The sequence below is a fragment of the Anguilla rostrata genome, chromosome 18, assembly GCF_018555375.3.
Source record: "Anguilla rostrata isolate EN2019 chromosome 18, ASM1855537v3, whole genome shotgun sequence".
NCBI lineage: Eukaryota > Metazoa > Chordata > Actinopteri > Anguilliformes > Anguillidae > Anguilla > Anguilla rostrata.
Genome location: NC_057950.1, coordinates 10,064,039 through 10,086,112, shown reverse-complemented (window position 1 = coordinate 10,086,112; position 22,074 = coordinate 10,064,039). Strand labels below are relative to the sequence as shown.

At 44.5% G+C, this 22,074-nt stretch overlaps 1 protein-coding gene across 3 annotated transcripts; it reads right to left on the bottom strand.

Moving 5' to 3' along the window:
- Positions 1 to 40: 40 nt before the first annotated feature.
- si:ch211-130h14.4 (uncharacterized) lies at positions 41 to 21,141 on the bottom strand. Of its 3 annotated transcripts, none has more exons than XM_064317383.1 (14): positions 21,062 to 21,141; positions 20,252 to 20,360; positions 14,971 to 15,108; positions 13,621 to 13,776; positions 10,500 to 10,595; positions 10,154 to 10,292; positions 9,087 to 9,205; positions 5,598 to 5,684; positions 3,536 to 3,607; positions 3,133 to 3,239; positions 2,677 to 2,737; positions 2,249 to 2,391; positions 1,730 to 1,832; positions 41 to 1,630 (listed from the first exon to the last, which is right to left on the bottom strand). In XM_064317383.1, exons 2-14 carry the CDS (start codon positions 20,351 to 20,353, stop codon positions 1,448 to 1,450), a joined length of 1,506 nt encoding a protein of 501 aa, XP_064173453.1. In that variant the 5' UTR covers positions 20,354 to 20,360; positions 21,062 to 21,141; the 3' UTR covers positions 41 to 1,447. The 3 variants fall into 3 exon arrangements, with proteins under 3 accessions (XP_064173453.1, XP_064173452.1, XP_064173455.1); XM_064317382.1 differs by having other exon boundaries at positions 20,989 to 21,136; XM_064317385.1 differs by lacking the exon at positions 13,621 to 13,776 and having other exon boundaries at positions 20,989 to 21,136.
- Between the last annotated feature and the right edge of the window lie 933 nt (positions 21,142 to 22,074).

Below are 22,074 nucleotides of genomic sequence, written 5' to 3'. Positions count from 1 at the left end.
GTCTGAAAATGACTAAATATTAAAAATAGGACAAAACAGCTTTAAATTTCCCTTTTTACCCACAGAAAAGTTTTACAATTTGCAAGTTTATAATATTGCAACAGCATGTAAGAATATCCCCAACCTCTTACAGTGTGTTTAAATTTTACTTCAAAGCTTATCACAAGAGAATACCCAACTTCTAAAGCTTATCACAAGAACCTAAGGATACTCGACATCTGGTGAAGTCTATGGGTTGTAGACTTCAGGCACTCACCAAATGCAAAGGATTTGCAACCAAGTACTACATATGCTGACTTTAAGATCATGTTCATTTGTCTGATTACTTTTGGTCCCCTAAAATAAGGGGACTGTGTATAAAATGGGGATCACCCAATGTGGATGTAAATACCAAATTAAAGCTGACAGTCTGCACTTTCACCTCTTATTCATTGGTCCATTTCAAATCTGGTGTGTTGGAGGACAGAGCCAAAAAAAAAAAAAAAAACAGTCTCTGTCCCAGTACTTACTGTCCATATACTGTACTGTACATATAAAAATGGCTAATCATTTTTCATTGCTCATCGCTGCATCCACTGCTATCAATTGGGAAATGCCCAGATAAGCATGTGCTGATACCAGCTGCAGCCTCCTATCACACCACATTTTAAAAGTCAGGCACACACAGACATGAGTTGGAGGAAGGCACTAGTTATGCAGTTTAACAGGTGGAACTGCAGACACCCGTTCAACCAGCAAGGATCACTTATTTGCAGTGAGGCATTACCATCCCTGCAGACTAATACCGTCCAATCACTGGTTGAAGCAAGTGTCAGCTGTGTATTGCAGCACCTGGCTGCCAGCCACGGGCGTCACTGGCATGGCCTGGATTCTGTACCACACTGTGGGGCCCACTTGTGTACTAGATCATGCCTTAACAAGATGAGCCACCCAGCAGGTCAAAAGGGAAATAACTTAGTAAAATTCATTTTTACTACAAAGTAAAGTTTCTTTTAATAATTATAACACGAATATTGGTATTATTGAACCTAGCTAACTGAAACATTGAAGATACTTAAAAACACTCAGAAGCGGAACAAGTTAAGATCTGAAGCAATATCAAGCTTCACAAATAATACAAAGGCTGAAAGGCACAACTGATAGTTAATTAGCATATATCCTGATTATGAAAAGATCAAGAATTTCTTGCTATCTCCGTAAAACTCTGTAAACTTGATATCTCTCTTTAAAACCATTCACACCATAACATAACACACAACGCTCACAAAGATCACATGGTTTTGTTCGTCATTCACATGTAATGCAGTGCCTCATAGAGCTCAAAAGGCCTGCTCAGTCACAGTCCTCCTCTCACCACGTTCTTGCAGTATGTTCAGTTTCTTCTGTGAAGCAGAGTTGGGCCCCTTCTCAGATTCTGGGTCCCCTACTGGTACCTGCCCTCACAGCATCACAGTCCAAATTCTAGCATAGCATAACTGGGCACATTCTCACTTTTTTCTGCTTCAGGTTTTGTTGTTGTGGACAGTGTCATCGTTGTGGAGGTTCCTAGGACCGATGGACTTTCTGGACTTTCCAACGTGTTGGAATTCCCAACATAATTTGTCCAAGTTTTACAGAGACGGTCTATGACCTAAACGGAATCATACAAAAAGTATGTGTGCACGCGTTTCATTTTGACTTCAAACTGAACCATCACTTTGGACTCTTGTATGGGGAGACTTTTACTCACCACCACAGTGTGTTGCTGACTGACCTCCTCCAAGGTTAAAGGGTCAGGGGGCTTTGGGGCAACTATCTCTGCTTCTGCTGGGATCCCCTCAGGAGTTGTGATGCTGAAATGGCATAAATTCAGAAAAATAAATGACCTTCACCAGGAGAGTGGGACACTCCTTCATTGAGCTGGTTTGCCTCATTCTGGGAGAAGGTGAAAATGGGGATGGCAGTGTGGTGTCAGGCAGGGGTTCCCAAACTCTGGTTCCAAAGAAATTGCCAGGGGTCCTCAGCAAATTAATTTAAATAAAATGTTACCTTTTAATGTCCATGAGTATATATCTTTTCTTGAAATAGAAAGGTTTGGGAATCCCTGCTGTCATTGGAATGCTATAGGTTTCCAGAAGGGTTGCTACCATTTTTACCTTTGGGTCATAACGCTTAATCTGACTGAACAATGATATACTTCTGTATAAAGCACGCCTTGGATTTGCATCTGCTAATCATAGTTATCAATAATAAAATTCAGTCAGCCAACCGTGTTGGGGGTGCTGTGTTATGTTGTGGAGAAGGGGCAGAAGTCTCTTTCACGGTGGTCTTAGGTGGTAAGCAAGGCAGGAACTGTTTCCCAGTGCACTTCTGCTTCACTCTTGAGTCATCAGTAGGGAACACATACTGCATCTTGGGGGCGAGAAAGAGGGAACCCCAAAAAGTCACTCAGCCATTTCAATAAATAAATTAATAAAATACTGGTTTCTCTTCATGAAACCAGGTAGAAACAAATATTTTTCTCTCTAAAGTACCAGAAATTTACTATGGACATTTTTTGTCACAAAACCTAAGGCATTACTCAAACATTTGTTATGATTTTTTATGGTATAGTACATCTGCCACAATGTTGCCAAGATATAAAGGGTTCAGCAAGGCCTAAGATGTGTGTGTTCCAAACACAAGGACACCACTGACCAGGCTACGGATGCTGTTCTCCTCTTCCCAGTGTAGGGACATTCTCTTTCCATTCAGCAGTCTGTTCCAGAGTTCACACCAAACAAAGAAAAACAAACCCAGTGCAATTTTTTTGTATCAAGTTAAATGAGGAAACTTCTCCCTCCTCCTCCTGCTGCTCAGTTCAACTTTTTTCCATATTTTATCCTCAACAGGTAATGCAGTTACAAGCAACAATTTTCATTCTGTCCTGTGCATGTCCTGAAAAGCTGACAAACAAACACACACCAACAGCATTCCCATTTGTGCAATACTCTATCTTCAAATTTACAATTTAAATCAAAGATTTATGAAGTTATTTGAGGCTTAATCTATATATCATGCTCAGTCTGGGTCATTCATTTTCAATGGGCTAATGTGAGATTTCTTAATCAATTAATACAGTGGTTTCATATGGTATGCAGTAGGCTTTCTCACCTCTGTGTGGCGGCCATGTTGGTGAGGGAACGGCTGTGCATGAGACGCAGCTTTAGCACACTCAGCTCTGTTTCCCTTGTCTTTTGTGGTGGCTCGCATATCTTCAGCTAACGTGTGGGAAATTACAGTGACATCACAGCAGCAGGAAGCATTTATCAATGACTGCCCATCAGGAAGAATAAGGAAAGTTCTTTTCTTCTTGGGATGGCAAAGAGGTTCAGTTTGCTGTCCCAAGCCGATGATGGTGGAAAAACAGTAAAATCTTGTTTCCACGTTTCTTGTTTCTTTGTTCTCACTGAGATGTTCCAGAAGAATGTACATTATAAGGACATGTTTAAAACTACTGCACTCTTGACTGCCACTGAAATGTAGCATGTGCCATAAATTAAGTTGGCTCACTTACCTGGGAAAGGGTCCTGGGTTTGAACTGCTCCAGAAAGCCAGGCTGTAGGGTCGCAAACTTGGGCACAGTTACCTACCCCAAAATATAACACAAAAATACCTTTATGTGTAGTATCGTGGGTAAGGAACAGGGCTTGTAAAAAGTTACAGGTTTGATTACCAGGTAGCACGCTGCTATTTTACCCTTGAGCAAGGCACTTGAATTGCTTGAGTATGTAGTTAGCCATATAAATGGATATCAAGTTAAAAAACAAAAAAAAACACTAAAAAGTAATAAGTAGCTCAATGGCAAAAAAACATACAGTGACAACCTGTGGTGAAACAAGAACACTGTCTGTTTACTGTTACATGGCACTAGCCTTGGCAATAGAATGCACAGGTAGATCTCTAAATAGGACAGCTACAGGTACTTGCACTCTGTGTGGCATGCATCAGCAGCTTTAGCAGGTGTGACACCTGTATTTAAATTAGTGAATTCACCTCGTAACCGTTGTGACTTTATGTTGGAATAAGACCTGCCTTCAGTGAATGTGTCACTCTTGTTAACTGATATTCTCACACTGAGAATTCCGTTCAGTGCTCCTGGTCTGGACTTTAACAGCCTTAAAGCCACAGCCAATTAATTTTACACGCCACCGTAAGTAACTTTAATTCACCTTTACCTCAGCGGAGAGAATAATGTGTTCAGTCGATTACTTATTCCCTAAATATTACACATGAACAGTTTTGCGCATATTCGTTATTAGTCACTAAAGAATGGCGAGAAGGAGGTCCAAGCTACATGCACCAGAATTAACAGTGGAGCCCAATAGGGTTAGAATCCCCCAGTCAGCACCCCGGTTCTGGCCGGGGTTTGCGGCCCTGGAGAAGATGGCTGTCTCTCTCCTGTGATGGATGGTGGGCTGCTGAGGCTGAGGCATTCTCCTCACAGACCTGTCAGCGGGTCCGGGGAGGGGGGGGGTGAGTAATACCCCTGCCCGCGGGCCGGCCCGGCCTGTCTGCCCGCTGTTTGCCTTCCCCCCGGCCCAGGCCTGGCTCTGTTTGCCCAGGTTGGGCTTGACGCCGAGGTGTGAGAAAAAAGAGAGTCATCCAACCCCGCATGCCTGTCCACATAACCCCCACCCTGCTCATCTCTCTCTCCCTCTCTCTCTCTCTCTTTCTCCCTTCCTTCCTCCTCCCACCGATCCCATCTCCTGCAACCCTTCTACACTGTCCTTCCTCTCCCCTGAAATTTCCATCTTTTCCCCTCCCTACTGTGAGTTTTCTACTTCATGCCACCTTCTTGCCTTTGGATCTCAACAAAAGAAATGAGAACCTCCATGTCTGAATCAGGGACAGTGTTGGGAGTTCAGAAGCAGAATGCGGAATACAATGGTATTACCACTTCCTGGGTATGTTGAGCAGTAAGCCTAATTTCTGTCATACTGTCCTGATATACAGCTGAGAATTAGCCTTTGACCAAACTCAAATAAACTGAGTACATTTGAGGTACAACATACTGGGTACACCAACATCCATATTACGTATAGTACACATCCCTGTCAAATTAATAAACAGAACTATTGTTTTTTATGGCATTATTGAGAGAGAAAGAGAGAGAGGGAGGTGGTGTCCATTTTGGCAATCTCATTTTCTTGGTTTTGGAGCACATCTGTTCATAATTCTGAAGGGACAAATAAGTAAAAAATATGCGTGTCTAACATTGAGATGAGGCAGCTCATTAGTAAACCTGCTGAATGTGAGCGAAGCCGTACGTGTTTATTCTTAAGAGTGCCAGCGAAGAAGCCCCAGGAGCTATTTCAGACACATTCTTCCATGACAGTGCTTTGCATGGTGGTTCCAAATCTTACATGCTGCCTAAAGGTTTACTGTTTTTGGAGACGTTTTGTAGGAGGAAAGGGGGGGCACAGTAAGCTCCAAAAACAGGACAGAGCCCCCCCCCCCCCCCCCATCACCACCACCCATTGCTCACTCCAGGGGTGTATGCATCGCCCTGGCAGGTGTGTTTGCCTCTCGGTGCCCTATTTAAGTGGGATTACTAGCCCTGCGGTTTCGACACTTACCTTGGGAAACATTTGCTCAATCTCGGCCCGTTCCTGGGGGCGTTTGCCCCGCAGACGGTGCCCCGGCTCCCCCTCGGAAAGCACAGCCTGTTCACAGAGACCCAGCACAGAGGCAGCGGTCAGACAGCTTCACTGCAGAGCGCGCTCCGCTAAATACAATCAGGGGATCCGGTCGGAAAACACGGTCGGCGAGTACGGTTTTAATATGGACAGCATTTTTTTTTTAAAATGGCAATTATCTATCAATATGGTCAGATAGTGCGGTTCATGGGAATAGTCATTCAATAAAACCAACACAGGTACACTGCTTTGAAATAAGCCCTGTACATTTTAATGGTCATGTCCCCTGAGAGCTCCCTACATCCTGTATGTATTTGTGTGCATTTTTTTTTTTTAAAGGCAAATATCTATCAATTTATCACCAGCAGGATTCCAAAACTGCTTAATATTTACTGTGAGATCATGAATGATGGTTTTAATAAAATAATGTATGAATGAAATGAATAGACAAGTATATGTATATAGTCACATACATTTTTTCTGTATAATCTCCCACATTTACCTAAATTTATTTAGTCACTTTGATATACAAGGCGAGTGCCTTTGGGAATGCTGTTAAGTCTTTATACGCACAAAACTCGGAAGGCATAGTAAAATAGAGCAGTGGATTAGAATATGTCCTACACGATAACAGGGCTGCAGAAGGCTGTCACATCTGCGGATGAATGACAGTCACAGTAAACGTTTCATCAGGAGGTTCAGATAGCGGAACTATTACTTGAAAAGAAGTGTGGGGGCGGGGGGGGGTCTGATATAGCTTTAATCTGGCTTTCCCAGGTTCAGGTTTTCCCAGACCCAACACAGGCCCATAGGTAGAACATTACAATGCACAGCTGCAAGTAAGCAAAGAGGCCCTCCACTAAAAGTGTTCATACACCTTCCACCCCTGCACACTGCCATCTCCCGCCTTATATCGAATCCGAATCCCCACTTGCTGTCACAGAGGCTCCTGTCCTGCTGTGCTATTGTGGGTTTATACCCCAGTCAGGCCATACCAGTGACTACTCTCCACCAGGTGTCCAGCACTGTGACCCTGCAAGGTAGAGGTGGGGGTGGGGTGGGGTGGGGGGGAGGGGGAGGGGGGGGGGTTGTGCACACCACGCCGGCCCGCCTGGTGCCGCAGGAACCGGGCGCAGGCTCGGACCCCACGCGGGGCCGGTGCGGGAGCGGGAGCGGGACGTGACCCGCGGCGGTGCGCGTCGGGTTGTTAATATGTTCCTAATGATGTGCTACTTCTCAAGGGTAGCCTCCGCGCGGCGCGGCTCACACCTGATAACACTGCACACCCAGGTGACGGCACACTTTGTCTGCTGGGTGCAAACTGGCCCCCGCGCTGCGTCCCAGTGGGGCGCAGTTTACTCACGGCACAGTGCAGCAGGTAACAGGCCCGTACAAACCAGCCGTCCCGCACGGCCTCGAGAAACGCGCCACGGAGCAGCGAAAACGCCACCGCCGACCGGCGAAAGACGCTCCGCAGACAAGCGAGAGGACCCCAGAGACACGCCCACAGCACCCCAGAGACACGCCCACAACACCCCAGAGACATGCCCACAACACCCCAGAGACACGCCCACAACACCCCAGAGACACGCCCACAACACCCCAGAGACACGCCCACAACACCCCAGAGACACGCCCACAACACCCCACAACACCCCAGAGACACGCCCACAACACCCCAGAGACACGCCCACAACACCCCAGAGACACGCCCACAACGCCCCAGAAACACGCCCACAACGCCCCAGAGACACGCCCATAACGCCCCAGAGACACACCCAAAACACACCAGAGACAAGCCCATAACACCCCAAAGACACACCCATAACACACAGCCACACCCCACAGACAAGCCCAAAACACCCCACAGACCAGCGAAAACACCCCAGAGACAGGAGAGGTGTAGGAAGACCCAATGTGCTGTAAAACAGCATGATTGTGTGTATGCTTCTGTGTTTGCGCAGTTGTGGTCTTTATATGTGTGTGTGTGTGTGTGTTTGTGTGGGAGGGTATGTGCGTGGGTATGCATATGTGTACGTGAGTGCACATATGTGTGCATGTGTGTATATCTGTGCACATATATTCATTTACTGGTGCATGTGTGTGAGCATGTGTACCTGTAGGTATATGTACAGTATGTACGTATGTATATGTATAAGCCTATGCATTTATACGTCTATGTATATTTATGTGTGTATAAAAATGGCCGTTGTTTTCCGCAGAGACACAGGCAGACTGGCAGGCGCATGGCAACGGAGGGCTCGTGTCATTCTCTAATTGGATTGGGGAGATTGATCGGTGTTCCCACCAACATATTTGATTTATGGATGCGAAATTCAACACTGCAGAGACACAGCGACCCAGTACCTCCTCATAAAACCCATGAATGAACGGCCAGCTGTGACCCATATGAGCTCATTCTGCCATTTCAGACAAATTAGCCTTAAAACCCTCATTAGAATGAAGAGGCGCAGTAGTCGATAAAGAGAATAACTGCCAATCTTTATGCAAACTATCTGACAACCTCAGAAGACTATACAGACAGGCCAGACTATATATATACAGACAGACAGCCAGTTAGTCAGGCACACAAATAATGCAGTTAGGCAGAGGCTGGTCTCAGGATTAAAGATAGATCCTCAGACTTGATTCAAGTTTCTTGGCTCGGGTTGGTGGCAAAATTCCACACAGCTCTAATTGCTTTGTTTTTGGGAATCGGGATCAGCATTTCTTGGACGCGTGGGGAATGTGGGTTGGCCGAAGGATGGGCTTGCGTGTGGCAGGAGGGGGAGTGGGAGGGGGGAGGCCCAGGGGGGCAGGGAGACAGGGCTGACGGGTAGCCATGCTTGCCCGAGGGGCAGTAAGAATTTGTGCCAATGGAAGACTCATCAAAGTTAGCCTCTGTAACTCCAATAATCAAATAAATCAGAAATCCCCTCCCTGAAGGGGCCTGTCCCTCAAACACAACTCAGCTCTGTTCTGGCCACCCAGTATTAGGACGGCAGAGTCAGTGTTTTTCCGAAAGGAAAAGTCACTGTGAAGGATGCTGTCTGTGAAAGCCCACGTGTCTCTGAAAGCCAGAGTGACTGTGAAAGCACTAGGGAAAGCAGGTAGTGTCCGGAGGAGGCCTACACTCTGCTGGCAGCCCTGGCATGGCACAGCTTGTAGCTTGTGCCACGTGGCACTAGGCATGGAGAGAAACCTCATCTCTCACCTCGGTGAGAAGCTCCACCCTGTCCCATAAAGACCCATACCCCGCCCCCCCCGGCCCGACCCAAACTGCCCACTGCACCCACCTTGCAGCTGGTCTAATCTGGCTCATATGCGCACACACATATCCTTGCACAAACAAACAAACACACACACACACACACACAAGCTATAATGATACACAGCCAGTCACAATCACCCATTCTCTCAGTGCCTTACTTCTTCCTGGTGACTTTCTCCACCTGTAGTGATCTTTATTATAGGGGCTGGTCCAAATGTCTCCTTCTGAGCGAATCTCACTGATCTCCGATCAGGAGGAGCCGACCTTCCACCAATCACTGTAAACATCATTAATCACGGTCATCAACCTGATACACTGTGAAGTCAGAAATATGGGTAACAGTGTAGTATAATTACTACAGAACTGGGCACGTAACCCATAGCTGGGGTACTGGTGTTGTACCCTTCAGTGAGCCACTTCAATTGGCAGTTGACTATAAAAATAAGGTTTGTTTAGCTTAGCGGGAGTAGTATCTGTCCATCCAGATAGTTTTGCTGAAATGTGACTGGTTTTCTAGCTGTTCACTGCAGCTGAACCTGATGAAATGGACCTCTTGGGTCAAACTTTGTGTGGCATCCAAGCGCCAAAAATTAATGTTTGAAAAATTCAACAGTAACGTCTCTTTCCAAATGTAATTCTGCGGTTACTCCCAAACATCCACGGGGTTTAATTTGTGCATGGTGTCATTGAACTACTACTTCTACCAAAGTACGCCAACCATGCAGGCGTGCAGGCGGACTAGCACGAAACTTGAGTGGTGGTGATGTGAGGGAATGCGATATATATAGCAACTTGTCAGCGAGTTTATCTGTATAGCACATAACAGATTCAAAATTTATGGTTGAGATATTAACAAGTGTAATTTATGTTGTAGAAATGATGCCCGTTAATATCTCAGCCATGAATTTTGAAGCTGTTATGTGCTTTAATAAAGTAAGTTGCTAACAAGTTGCTACATGGAAACTACAAAAGATGACTCATGACATTTCAGAAAAAATTATGTGGAGGGACAGTTACTACTCTGGGTAAGTGGAAACATACCTAATTTCATTTTTGGGGCGAACTGCCCCTTTTTTTACTTCAGTAAAAATATCCAGCTGTATAAATGGATAGTATGTAAAAATGTAATCGATGTAAATAGCTGTGGATAAGATGGGCAACCAGAATGTAATTTAAGGTAACGTAATGTATACTGAGTGAAATGTAATGCATGCAATCACTCAACTGATCCCCTGGATCTCCCTCAGTCTGGACTCGAGCCGGGCCTTATTGCGGTTCTGCCCCACCATGGACCAGAAACGCTCCTGGTCCTGCTGGGTCTTCAGACAGCCGCGCTGGGCCAGCTGGTTCTGCAGCTCCACAATCTCAGGGGGGAGACAACCCAGTGCAGTTACCACACCACAGCTGATGTCCAGTCAGCTTACAAAATGGAAATTCGGAATCACGGTTATTAATGTGCTACATAAATTCGATCCATTATTATTATTATTATTATTATTATTATTATTATTATTATTATTATTATTAAGCTGTCCGATGAGCTTCTGTACTTCAGCCACTCTGAGGCCTACCAGGTAGTAGCCGGTTTTGGGCAGAGACCTCAGGTATGCGTCGTTGTGAGAGAGAGCACAGAACGGCAACCTCTGCCCTGTGACTCCGCCCTGCAGCTGGGACGCCGTAAAAACAGACAACAAAGGACAGACAGACAGACAGACAGACGCACACACATAAGTACAAACACATGGAGAGAGAAGAGTAAGAGAAGAAAAGCAGGATAAAATCCCGCATAGATCATTTTTGTCATTTTATATATTTTTTTTAATTTAAAATAAATCAGATTCCTTTTGATTCAGTCACGTTCCAAAGTTAACTTAAGTTCTCTCATGCAAACTCAGTGTGAGGACTCCTGAGGGTGTGCTTAGTAAGTCAGCTTGATGTACAGAAGGCCTTATGTGGCCACACTCTGAAATACAGCGACAACAGCGGATTGTTCATGTCATGTTAATGTATGGCTATGGGTGAGACTGAATGCCAAAATCTTTGAGAGAGAGAAAGAAAGAGAGAGAGAGAGAGAGAGAGAGAATCCTTGAATGAGAGAGACAGAGAGAAAGAGTAGAATGCTTGAGAAAGAGACCAAGAGAAGAAGAGAGTAGAATCCTCGAGTGAGCGAGACAGCTGATTCCGTGAGTGAGCGACCGAGTGAGAGAGAGCGGAAGAAAGAGAGGGAAAGGGCAAGAGCGAGGTGAGAACAGCACGGAGGATGGGTGCCTTTCAGTAGCTGAAAAAGAAGGACACACAGAACAAATGAGAAGTAAACACGCAACCACAGGAAGCCGTTAACTACAGGGGGGGACCAATTAGGACCCAGCAGGTGTCCTTGGCTTTGCCTGCGTTGGCCCTGCCCCATTGCGGTGGCTGTAGACAGAGCCCCTTGGCCCAGGCTGAGGAAACAACAGGGCAGTTTCATTTGTTCGGCAATTTGTACCAAAGGATTCCTGCCGACGGGACCATAAAGCCTTTTACAGCTCTCCCTTTGTCTTCCCTCTCAGTCCAGGTCATTAGAGGAGACAATTACAGCCTCCTGAAGAAGCTCAGCTTTTATAGGAAAAAGAAGATAAGACAGGATCCTGAGAACCCCCCCCCCTCAACCCCCTCATCAACTTCCACACTCACTCAGAGATGAGGGGAGACCATTATTGCCCACGTCACAGACAGACGTCCAAAATCAAAGTCAATCGCAGCTCGTCAACAACTTGAGAAGTCCTTCCCGGTCAGTAACCACTTATATATCTCACTTTTCAAATGGTATCAATAGCAGGAAATTGTTCAACATAGTATTTACTAAATACAATGCACTGAAAAATGTATGTGTTTTTTTTACATCAATAGCTGTCAGACAGGTGGACAAGACAGACATGAAATTGTACCACCAACTTGTGACCTTGATATATTTTACAAAGACAAACGTTCGTGCTAAGCTGTTCAGAAGAAACCCCAGAAGCTTTAAGATTCCATTTTTGAATTTTTATATTAAAACAACCCTCTAGACACCTAGTTATGATTTCCTACTTTAGAGCATACTTTTAAAAACCCACTGCATCTCTAACTGCCCCAAAAATATTCTATGACTAACTCCAAAATGAAAAAAAAAAAAACGATGAGGCAGTTTTGTAAATACTCTGTGACTAATCAGGATTCTGTTTTTCATTTTGGAGTTCTTGTCTAAGTTAATTTATTTCAACACTTGTGAAAAGCACTATTGGTTTGTGACAGCAACTGTCTATTTGGATCAAAGCACAGTGTATGTACCAGAACGTTCAATTGTCACCCTCAATGGGGGGGAGGGGGGTGTTTACTGAAATTAATACATACCAGTACTTGACTTGAATCTGTATTTGGAGCTGCACTAGGGGTGGGGGGCGTGGGGGGGGGCGCTCGTCGCTCTTCTCCCTCCCAGTCTTCGCTAACAGCTCAGGGGAAATGCATGGCTCAAAGGGCTTCAGTTGTTAATTGCCGTTCTAATGATCTAAATAATATGCATGTCACTTTGGGAGGACAGCCTGGCTACCCTCCAGTAACTCTTAATGCAGAGCCAGGATGGGGCTGGGGGGGACTGGGGGGGCCGGGGGTCTCGGTAGGTGCCGGGGGAGTGTGACTTTGATTTTCCGGGTTGTGTATTTGAGCTCAGACGCAGTCGGGGAAGAGCCTTTGTGGGGGGGGTGGTGGGGGGGGGGGGTTGGCAGATAGGTCCCATTACCATAAACCACACAGCCCCACAGCCACAAGGGTCCCACACAAAAGCTCACCTGCAGCAATTCATTTATTACAGCCACGGCGGAAAGTGTCATCACACAGTGTGCCTGTACCAGAACTGTGTAGCACACCCACTTACAAGCTGCACTTGCTGGTCTAAGTTATCGAATGGAGCTCTACCCCCGTAGGCTAAAATCATCAAGTGAAGTGACAGAAATCAAGCCAAACGGGGAAAACCATGAAGCTAGAAGAGAGTGTGTTAAGACATGTGAAGCCTCAGGTCAAGCCCCTGTAGACCACACTAACAGCCATATACCCCAAAGTCAGACCACGGGAACCCCAGCAAGTAAACTCTCCCACAAAACTCTGAATCATCCCAACGCTTAACTAACACATTTATATTGTAAAACTGACCTTCAGTAATGATCTAATGTAATGTAATACATTATATTACATTAAATACTGTATTCTGAGTGCTCAATACATGCACTTATATTGTGTAAACCAATTTTTTTCCTCTACCGACATATCATATCTATAGTAGTCAAAGACATGTAGCAATGAGGTTGGTGTCTGCAGCACAAGGAGACACTGCCACCAGCTGGTCATTTATAGTAAGCTCACTCATTTGTGAAGAGTTAGTCGGTTTGTGTGAGTGTGTGTGTGTGTGTGTGTGTGTGTGCCTGTGTGTGCGTGTGTGTGTGTGTGAGGGAGAGGCAGAGACAGAGAGAGAGAAAGAGTATGAGGCAGGTCAGGGGGATGTGTTTTTTTGTGTAACTGTGTGTATGTGTATATGCACTGCGTGTATGTGTATATGGGCTGTGTGTATATGTGTGTATATGGGCTGTGTGTTTGTGTGCGTATATGGGCTGTGTGTGTGGCTGTGTGTATGTGTATATGGGCTGTGTGTATGTAACACACATGCGGGGGGAGTGTTACCTGCTCTTTTGAGCTCTCTGGGGGTTTATGGGTGGGTGGCTCGCGCTGTTTAATCTCCTGTCTCTGTTTGCTGACTTTCTGCCTCAGCAACGCCGCATAGCGACGGCGCATGCCACCCTGCAGCAGGTGCATGTTCCTGTACACCTCTAGGTGGCGCTAAAGACAAGTAAAACAATCAGTTCTTTCACTGAGCCAGTGCAGTTTGGTCAGTTCAATACAAATAAAATTAAAAAGCCAAATTGTGCTCGCAAAGAAAATGTCAGCATTTATTTTAAAAATTAAATGTAAATTGAACCCAGACCTCGGCAATCACACAATTTCCTTTTCATTCTCTCATTCTTTAATTGGGGCGCATAGTCAGGTAGACCGATTCTGCATCAGGTGCTGTTCACCCTGCATGTCATTCTTAACAGACACTAACCCTAACTGCTCTCAATGGAGCCATTCTTGGAAAAGCTAAAATGCATCCATTACCATTTATGGCAATGTTATTTATAACGAAACCTCTAACCTTTGGGCTAAGACACAGAATGACAAGGAGCTGTGGTGGTTAGAGTACCAAACTTCACCTCTTAACTGGATGTTATGAAGCAAAACACTGGTGCTGATATCCTTGTTTGAAGAATAATGGAAAGGGGCATGCTGGCATGCTGGTATGTCTTATCAGAGATGTGTTTGATAACATCCAAGCTTAATAAGTGAGACACTATTTTTCAGAAATGATTTTTCACTCGATACCTGGCTTTAGCCTGCTCAGATGACTGACATTATCAGCACGGTTTCCGTTTTCATTGTAGGAAAACCCACTTAGTGATACCGGTGAAATTTCCATAGCACGCTGGGCCCACCCCTTGCTTGTACTCCCTGGGTATATCAGGACGGAGGTGCTGATTTTACTGGGTCCTGCAAAGAGGTCTCAACACTGGAGGGACTATGTCCTGCTAGAGGACATACCCATCAGTCGAATACATTCTGACCGTCTTGACTGAGATCAGCCATCAGAAGGCTGTTTCCTACCCGTGCCTGCACTCTGCAGACAAAACAAACTCGGAACAAACACTGCAGTCTAATTTCAGCAACTTTCAACCTTGGGCACCACAGCAATGACACAGTGGGACACTCTTTAACCTCGTTTCGTGCTAATGATTTTCAGTGAATACAGTAAACTATACTTCGCTTTGAATTTCATTACCTCATCACCAAGACAACTTTACTGTGCAGAGTTCTACACCTTAGTGGACTGACAGGTTTTCCATTACATAACTGCAAACCTTGGCACAGTGGCTAAGTTACTGAGTAGTATTGTGTGATGAAGAATAAACAGACCCTGATAAGGCCATATACATCTACCTGAGCCAGGATGGTTTTCTGTTGGATCTTGGCCTCCTCCTCTAGGTCACTAGGGGGGGACACCAGGAAACCTTCGGCACGGCCGTCCTCATCCTCACCGACCCGACTCTGTTTCTTAAATTGTTTTTTCTCAGTGTCCTGCAAAGAATCAAAACAGAGAGCAAAGGTCTCTCATTATTTCTTTCTCTTCCTCTCTCTCTCAAACACACACGCACACACACACTCACACAGTACCAGTAAGGTTTTCTTGTAAAAACCACCCACAGAAAAGGCTTAAAGACACTATATATAGTAGTGTCCTTCGTGAACAGAAGCACTTGCGCAGCTTCACAGAAAGTGCTTGGAATGATCACAGCTCATAATCACCCACCTCCCATCCCCCCATTCACCTTCCACTTCCTAGAAAACAGTTTCATAACGCTGCTGTCTGGGCACTGTCTAGCAGTCACGTCAGCTGCTGTTATTATCCACAAAGGTCAAACGTACACACACATACACACACACAAACAAACACAAACACAAACACACACACACACCCTCACAAACACAGGCACACACAAACACACACACACACTCACAAACACACATACACAAACTCACAAACACATGACCACACACACACACACACACAGCACAGTGGTCTCTTATATAATCACAGCCGATGACGGTACAGGGCCCAATTCTTTGAAGTCTCCGCACAACAGCACCACAATAGTGCCAGACGAACGGAAATGAAAAATAATGTCAGCGCGTATCCTGTAATGACGTCAGAGTGCTGAAGAGAGTCAGTCTGTTCTGTACCTAGCTACGCCACTTCAGGCATAAATACCGTCTATTTCCTGTATGTGTGCGAGTCAACGTGCAGGAGCCGATCAGGCAGGGACCAGGAAGCACATGTGCAAGGGAGCGTCGGAGCACAAGGCCAAGGGCCCTTATCACATCACTCAGAACAGAGATTTCTCATAATGGGCTCGGTACATTGCACTACAGTCACTCAGCAGACGCTCACACATTGCATTTAACACATGAAAGGCACAGAGGCCCTTCACACTTATTTATAATGAAAAAGTGTAATGTCAGCTTAACAAACAACAATTTGCACTGTAATTAAATAAAGTACCACTAGACAGATAACCCATCTCTAGAAATAAAGAGGAAAACGAATGTACAGGAGGTCAGGGCTCACACCAGACACAAGGATTCTCAGTATAGCAGGGCAGCGGTCAAAGTGCTGGACACAAAGGGACCCAGGCACTGTGGTGATGAATCTTGGTGCTGTAGGATCCAGTAAGGCACTTTAATCTCAGATGAAAATTCCAACCAAACACAAGTGCCAAAGCACAAGTGTCCGAGAGGCGATAGAAGCACCATAAAGACATTAAGCTAACATTTAGCGTAAGGACTGGGGGTCTGTCCCGGACAAATACAGCTGACTGGACGCTCGAACACATGCGGTTTCTGTTCTGTAACTGCTCCATTATCCTCCATGAGGGGGTTACAAGAGCCTTAAGGAGTGACCCTGACTTATGTTAGACAAGCTACTTCACATTCAGTCTGCTTTACTTCAAGCACTCTTCAAAAGCTTCTGAAGACCAAATTAATTAGCCGGTGCAACAGCCCTGTTTCTGACCTGTGCACTTAACAGGGTCAAGGGAACATTTGGTTTTCACGGTCTGTCTGAGGTCATCCAGCCCGTCTTCTGATTGCAGCCCATTTTCAAACAGTCAGTTATATTTGTCAGATGGAGCTTCCCAGTTTGAGTGCGACGGCAAAATACTTTCACACAATCAGTTAGTTGAAAGGACGACCAAAGACAAAGCCAGACAAAACATCCAGAACAATCTTTTCCCTGATGCGTGATGAACTTTTGCCTGGCTTTGTACTTTTGTGGATGAGTTTTTTTTTTTTTGGAGGGGGGGGAGGGGTGTTGCCTATGAACTGAGAGTGACCTTTCATACTGTCAGTTAAAAGCACCATGTGGTTGGCCACACAGACTGTCGCGGCTGCGGAGTCAAGGGGGATGAAGCGTTGTTGACAGAGGGTGTGTGGGTGGGGTAAGACTTCACCCGTACCACCGCCAGACGACGGGCTCAAGCGTCCCCGCTTTCCGATCGGGGAAGGGCGCCGGCCCCCCGGCTCCGCCCTGTCCCTGGCACGGCCTCCCCAAGGAACAGGTAAGTCATCCCGCTGTCAGCCAGTCAATGGCCAGATTCTCTGTTTTTTACGGCCCGGGTCTGTTTAGGAAGTGGCTCCTTTGTCTCCGCACACAAAGGGCATTAGAGGAAGACAGCATTTATAAGCTCCGTTGCCACAGGAATAGTCAAAAGGCAAATGGGGGCGGGGGCACCCAGTACCTCCGTTATAAGGTCCGTCTTTAATGACAAATGGCGGTGAGGGATGATCCTGGGGAACGCGGCGGTGGGTTGTTTTTGCTACTGAGTTCCCATCAATCTGGGGGTGGGCAGCCCAACCTTCTGTGCCACACGCTCCCACACTGTCAGACACAGGGGTGGCAGGGTGGGGGGAACAGAGAGGAACCATAGCTCCCCTTTATGCTCCTAATGGTCTTTACTGTTCGGTATCCACGGAAACCGAGAGTCGCAACACAGAGAGGAGGGTAAGGAAGAGAGGAATGGAGAAGGAGAAAGAACGGGGCAGAAAGAGAGAGGAAGGAGAAAGCGATTGGGAGAACAGAGGCCGGTAGAAAAGAGGGGCGAAGAGGAGGGAGGAGGGCAAAGCTAAGAGAAAGAATAGAACCAAGGTCGGAGATGGTGTTGCCAGTTGTAACCAAGACGACCCTCGTGGCCGTTGTTCTAGCCTGCCTTTCTTTGCTGACGGACGGGCTGAAGGCACACAAGGGCCCGATTTCATAAACCCCAGCGATGATGTAAGCCGATTAGCTGCGGGACGGACCTCCCCGGGGTACGGGGAGCCCCTGTGAATGGAAACGGCGTTCCTCTCGGCCAGCGAGGGTGACGGGGGTCACGCGCGGGAAACAATGCCTCGATTGAGGCCTCACAATGACGGCCATTACATTACTCATCCCCAGGGAGGCGAAACCCCAGGTACCATTCAGGGAGAGAGACTACGTCTCGGTACATACTGTATGGACCCAACCGCCGTCTGCTTCAGACATAATGTTCTTCACTGATCACATCCTCAACACCCAACCTCATCACTATAACCCAAGAGAGAGTGAGAGTGAGAGTGGGGTGGTGGGGGGATTGCAAAAAATAAGGCATTTAAAATAATGGTGCTAAAAAAAAATCTAACTAAATTATGATGTGCAAAGCAAATGCAAAATTCTAATTAACGGATGAAATACAAGCTTTCTTTCTGTGGCACACAGTCTGCCCTGCTTTCATGTTTTTATTGTATTGTCACACAGAGGGGAAGCAGAGAGGGTTACAGACAGAGAAGGGATTACAGTGAAGAAAGGTCCGTGGGGGGAATGAAGCCCCCAACCAAGCAAAGGAATTCATATATGGGTTGAGATATAAATATGATGTAAATGTAACATCAACTTAACTTTTCTCTTGTTGTCTGGTTTCAGTTCAGTTTAGTACTCTCCGCAAGAAAGCCACTTGAAAGAGTTTCAGATTGACTTCTAGGAAATCAGTCTCTACCACAAAAAAGGTTCTGCAGTTCACAATTAAAGACACAGAAAACTGGAACTAATCATGGTGGAAGAGCTATTGAATAGAAGAACCCCTTTCTGGTTTTGAAGGGGCTATTTTTCCAGTTTACTGGGCAAATGTTGCGGTCCCTAACACATATCTTACCCCTTGTTAAATGATATAGTTCTGCAGAACAAACTGAAATCTAGCTTTGGTTTCAGCATTTTTTATTCTGCTCTGTCTTTGACATTGAAGTCTAAATATAAACAGTTTAGCTCCAGTTGACAACACAAGGAAACAAGGTGGTAAAACTGCTAAATACGGTACTGTGTTGCAGTTGAAAGCTGTCCAAGAAGAATGCGGTAAGGACAATGCGGTCAAATTAAACATTTTGCCACTTCCCCTGTAATTCTACAGCCTAAGGAGAAAGTGTGTTGTCTGTCAACTCCATAGAGTCATACATCTGCACTACATGCCAAGAAATGTGAATGGATGAAGTGTAGATCAAAATAATGGATCATAAACATGAAAACACCTACTTAGTACTCCCCTCACACGATAGGTCATTTAAGGGTCACAACTGGTTGGTACTGAGAAATCCCCAGATTACAGCCACAGAGAAACATCAACTCAATTAGCATAAGTCTAAAGAGATGCCAGTTCTCCTAATAGGCAGTTTCAAGGTTTACAAGAGCGTTCTTCTGAAAATGAACACTGAATTGATCCCCCTAACAGTGTGAAGACATTGTCATAATTTGAAAAACTTGAAAAATTTTTTTGCAATGGATATCACCTATGCCATAACTGCAAGACTGTTATATCTTTTTTTATATAAAGTAGTACATTGTAGACCTCATTCCTACCTCTCTACCCTGTAAATCCTAACAGTTATCAGCTATGTTCTACCAACTTTAATTTTCCTACTAAGCACCACTGTCAGGGAATACTATGCGAAAACAGCTGAAACAACACCCTCACAAAGCTCAGAGATTTTAAACTGTGTAAAAATCATGCCAGAGAAGTTTATGTATTTTAAATCACAAGATAGACATTGTTCTAAGTATGAATAGTCTTTTCTATTTCTTTTATGCATGATTGTACTTAGGCATTGTTTGTTATTTTTGTTAACTGAAACATTTTATATGTATTGCTGTCACCTTGGCCAGGCCTCTCGACAAAAGGGATTTCATCTCTGTAAGACTTCCTGGCTAAATTAAGGATAAATCAATAAAATCAATAAGCAGTTCCACAACAACCACTCTAAATCTGTTTCAAGTGGATCTTGTATTAACTACATGAAAACTGGTAGTACACATTTAGCAAATGCTCCATATGTATGCCAAATGATAATGACAAGTTTCTCAAATAATTTGGGATTTTCTGATCGCCATCAGTCCTACCCCCTTAGTTTTGTATAGTGTGATAAAGCTGTTATATAGTACAGGTAATGAAAACTGTACTGGGCATGGTATGGACACAGCCTACTGACCCTCATAATATAGTTGATCTTAAATTCAACAGCAGCTAGACATAACAGATTAACTGTTCACAAAGGACTGTGAAACCTGTACACATTTGAAGAGACACAGACAGCTTTCCAAATGAATCATATGGTACATATATGCTGACATTCATGCATTGATTCTCCAGTGAATAAAAATTACCTGTTTGATACATCCGGTTGACACGTATTTATCCAAAATTGAAGGAAGGCTACTCGTGTGATGGATGTCAAGGCCCTTATATTTCATCTTCAGATCACACATCTGTCACCTTGAATGTAACGACAGCAAAAGGCTCACCAGTTAACACAGATGTTACGAATGCTACTTTAAATGACCTTAACCTTTGTATACCTGCCTGCAAAGCAAATTTCCCTCTGGGGACAATGAAAGTATTGATTGATTGTTATGACGATCATAGAAGATTCATTTGTTAAAATGCAGGTATGCAGTACACTTTAACCAGTTTTAAGAATATAGTGGCGCACTGTAACACATACACAGGTTGTTGTTATGCTTAGTAGGACTATTTATCATCATAATGGCCAAGTGGAAGAAATGTGTACCGCGTGTACTAAAGAGGAAAAAGGGAGGTTACACATCCTTATCACACCTACTAATAAGCATACCATTTCAAGGCTTTCTTCGCATCTAGTTAAAACGTGCGTGTCTATGTATCACCTTGATCAAGGCCATCTCGTCGCCGCCCGAACATAAATATTTTCTGACCGTCACATAGACTGTATACACAAACGTCACCAGACGTGCAAATAGGCTAAAAATATTACTGAAGTTATTTATTTATTTTTTTATTTATTTTACGGTTATCATTGTTAAATGTATCTTTAACGTCATTCAATGCAGGACTTTCTTGAGAAATATAAACAGAAATGACTTACTTCATGTCCTTTCGGTGTGACAAACAAAACAATGAAGATCAGAAAATATCTCGAAAAAGCTCAGCACGCTTACAATGGTAGCCGGGTCATCTGTAGTCAAAACATACAGCGTGATCGCCCACAATGCACCACTGCCATTTTCAATAAAACTTCGGTAACCGGGTTACCGACAAGAACTGCCAGGTCTTTGTATTGCGACTTTAATAAATACCTTTACAGATTTAACGGGTCAGATTCAGTTTCCTTACGCATAATGTGAGGTCATGTAGCATTAGTTCACATTTAACAACTTTCCACATTTAGAGAATTCTAAGTTGTACATTGTGTAAAAACTATAATCAAATTAAAGGGTCATGTTTTATAAAGACGTACGCTTGTAAAACAGGGAGAAAATGTGTATATACTCAGATGATTTTGTTTTGAAACTAAAGAATGGACACATTGTGTGTATGTCTGCATGCACGTGTGTGGATGGAAACCTTGTATTTATTTATTTATTTATTTATTTATCAACCCATTAGTTCAATTGAACTATTCTTCCTGGGTTCATATACAAATACACTGCACATACATGTAAATCTGTAAATTTAAGTAATGAATAACAATTATATAAAAGCACAGTAAAAATGTAAAATGATGAGATTTTTATTATTTATTTATTTATTTTATTTTTTTTAATTTTTTTAAAACAAATTTTAACTCCAGTTCCAGGAATGGTAACAGCAGCCTGCTGCACTTGCATCTTGACCTGTCTTTTGAATTTTTTCAAAAATACATCCCGGTTACATATAACCTGGTTAATTATTTTGCTTTCTTGTTTTGTTAAATTAGTGTTCCCACTCTTGACCGGATTTGGAGCGTGTTTGCACACCATTAGCTGGGCTGAATGTGAAGAAGGTGTGGAAGTGACAGTTGACTGAGGATATTTATGTCGCACTCCTTCCCCACCCAAAAATAAACAGTAAATTACCCAAGCACATAATCTCCTTACTTCAGCAACAGATGCGGACAGATTCCCACACCATTACCCATCCCAGCTGCTGAGGTGTGTTATGCCACCACTTCCAAGCCAGAAAACCAGCGTGA

Coding starts and splice junctions, on each gene's coding strand:
- si:ch211-130h14.4 (XM_064317383.1), bottom strand. CDS start 20,353: ATGTGTGATCTGAAGATGAAATATAAGGGCCTTGACATCCATCACACG. Junction 2,738..3,132: donor AACATGGCCGCCACACAGAG/GTGAGAAAGCCT, acceptor ACTCTGGAACAG/ACTGCTGAATGGAAAGAGAA. Junction 2,392..2,676: donor AGAACAGCATCCGTAGCCTG/GTCAGTGGTGTC, acceptor CTCGCCCCCAAG/ATGCAGTATGTGTTCCCTAC.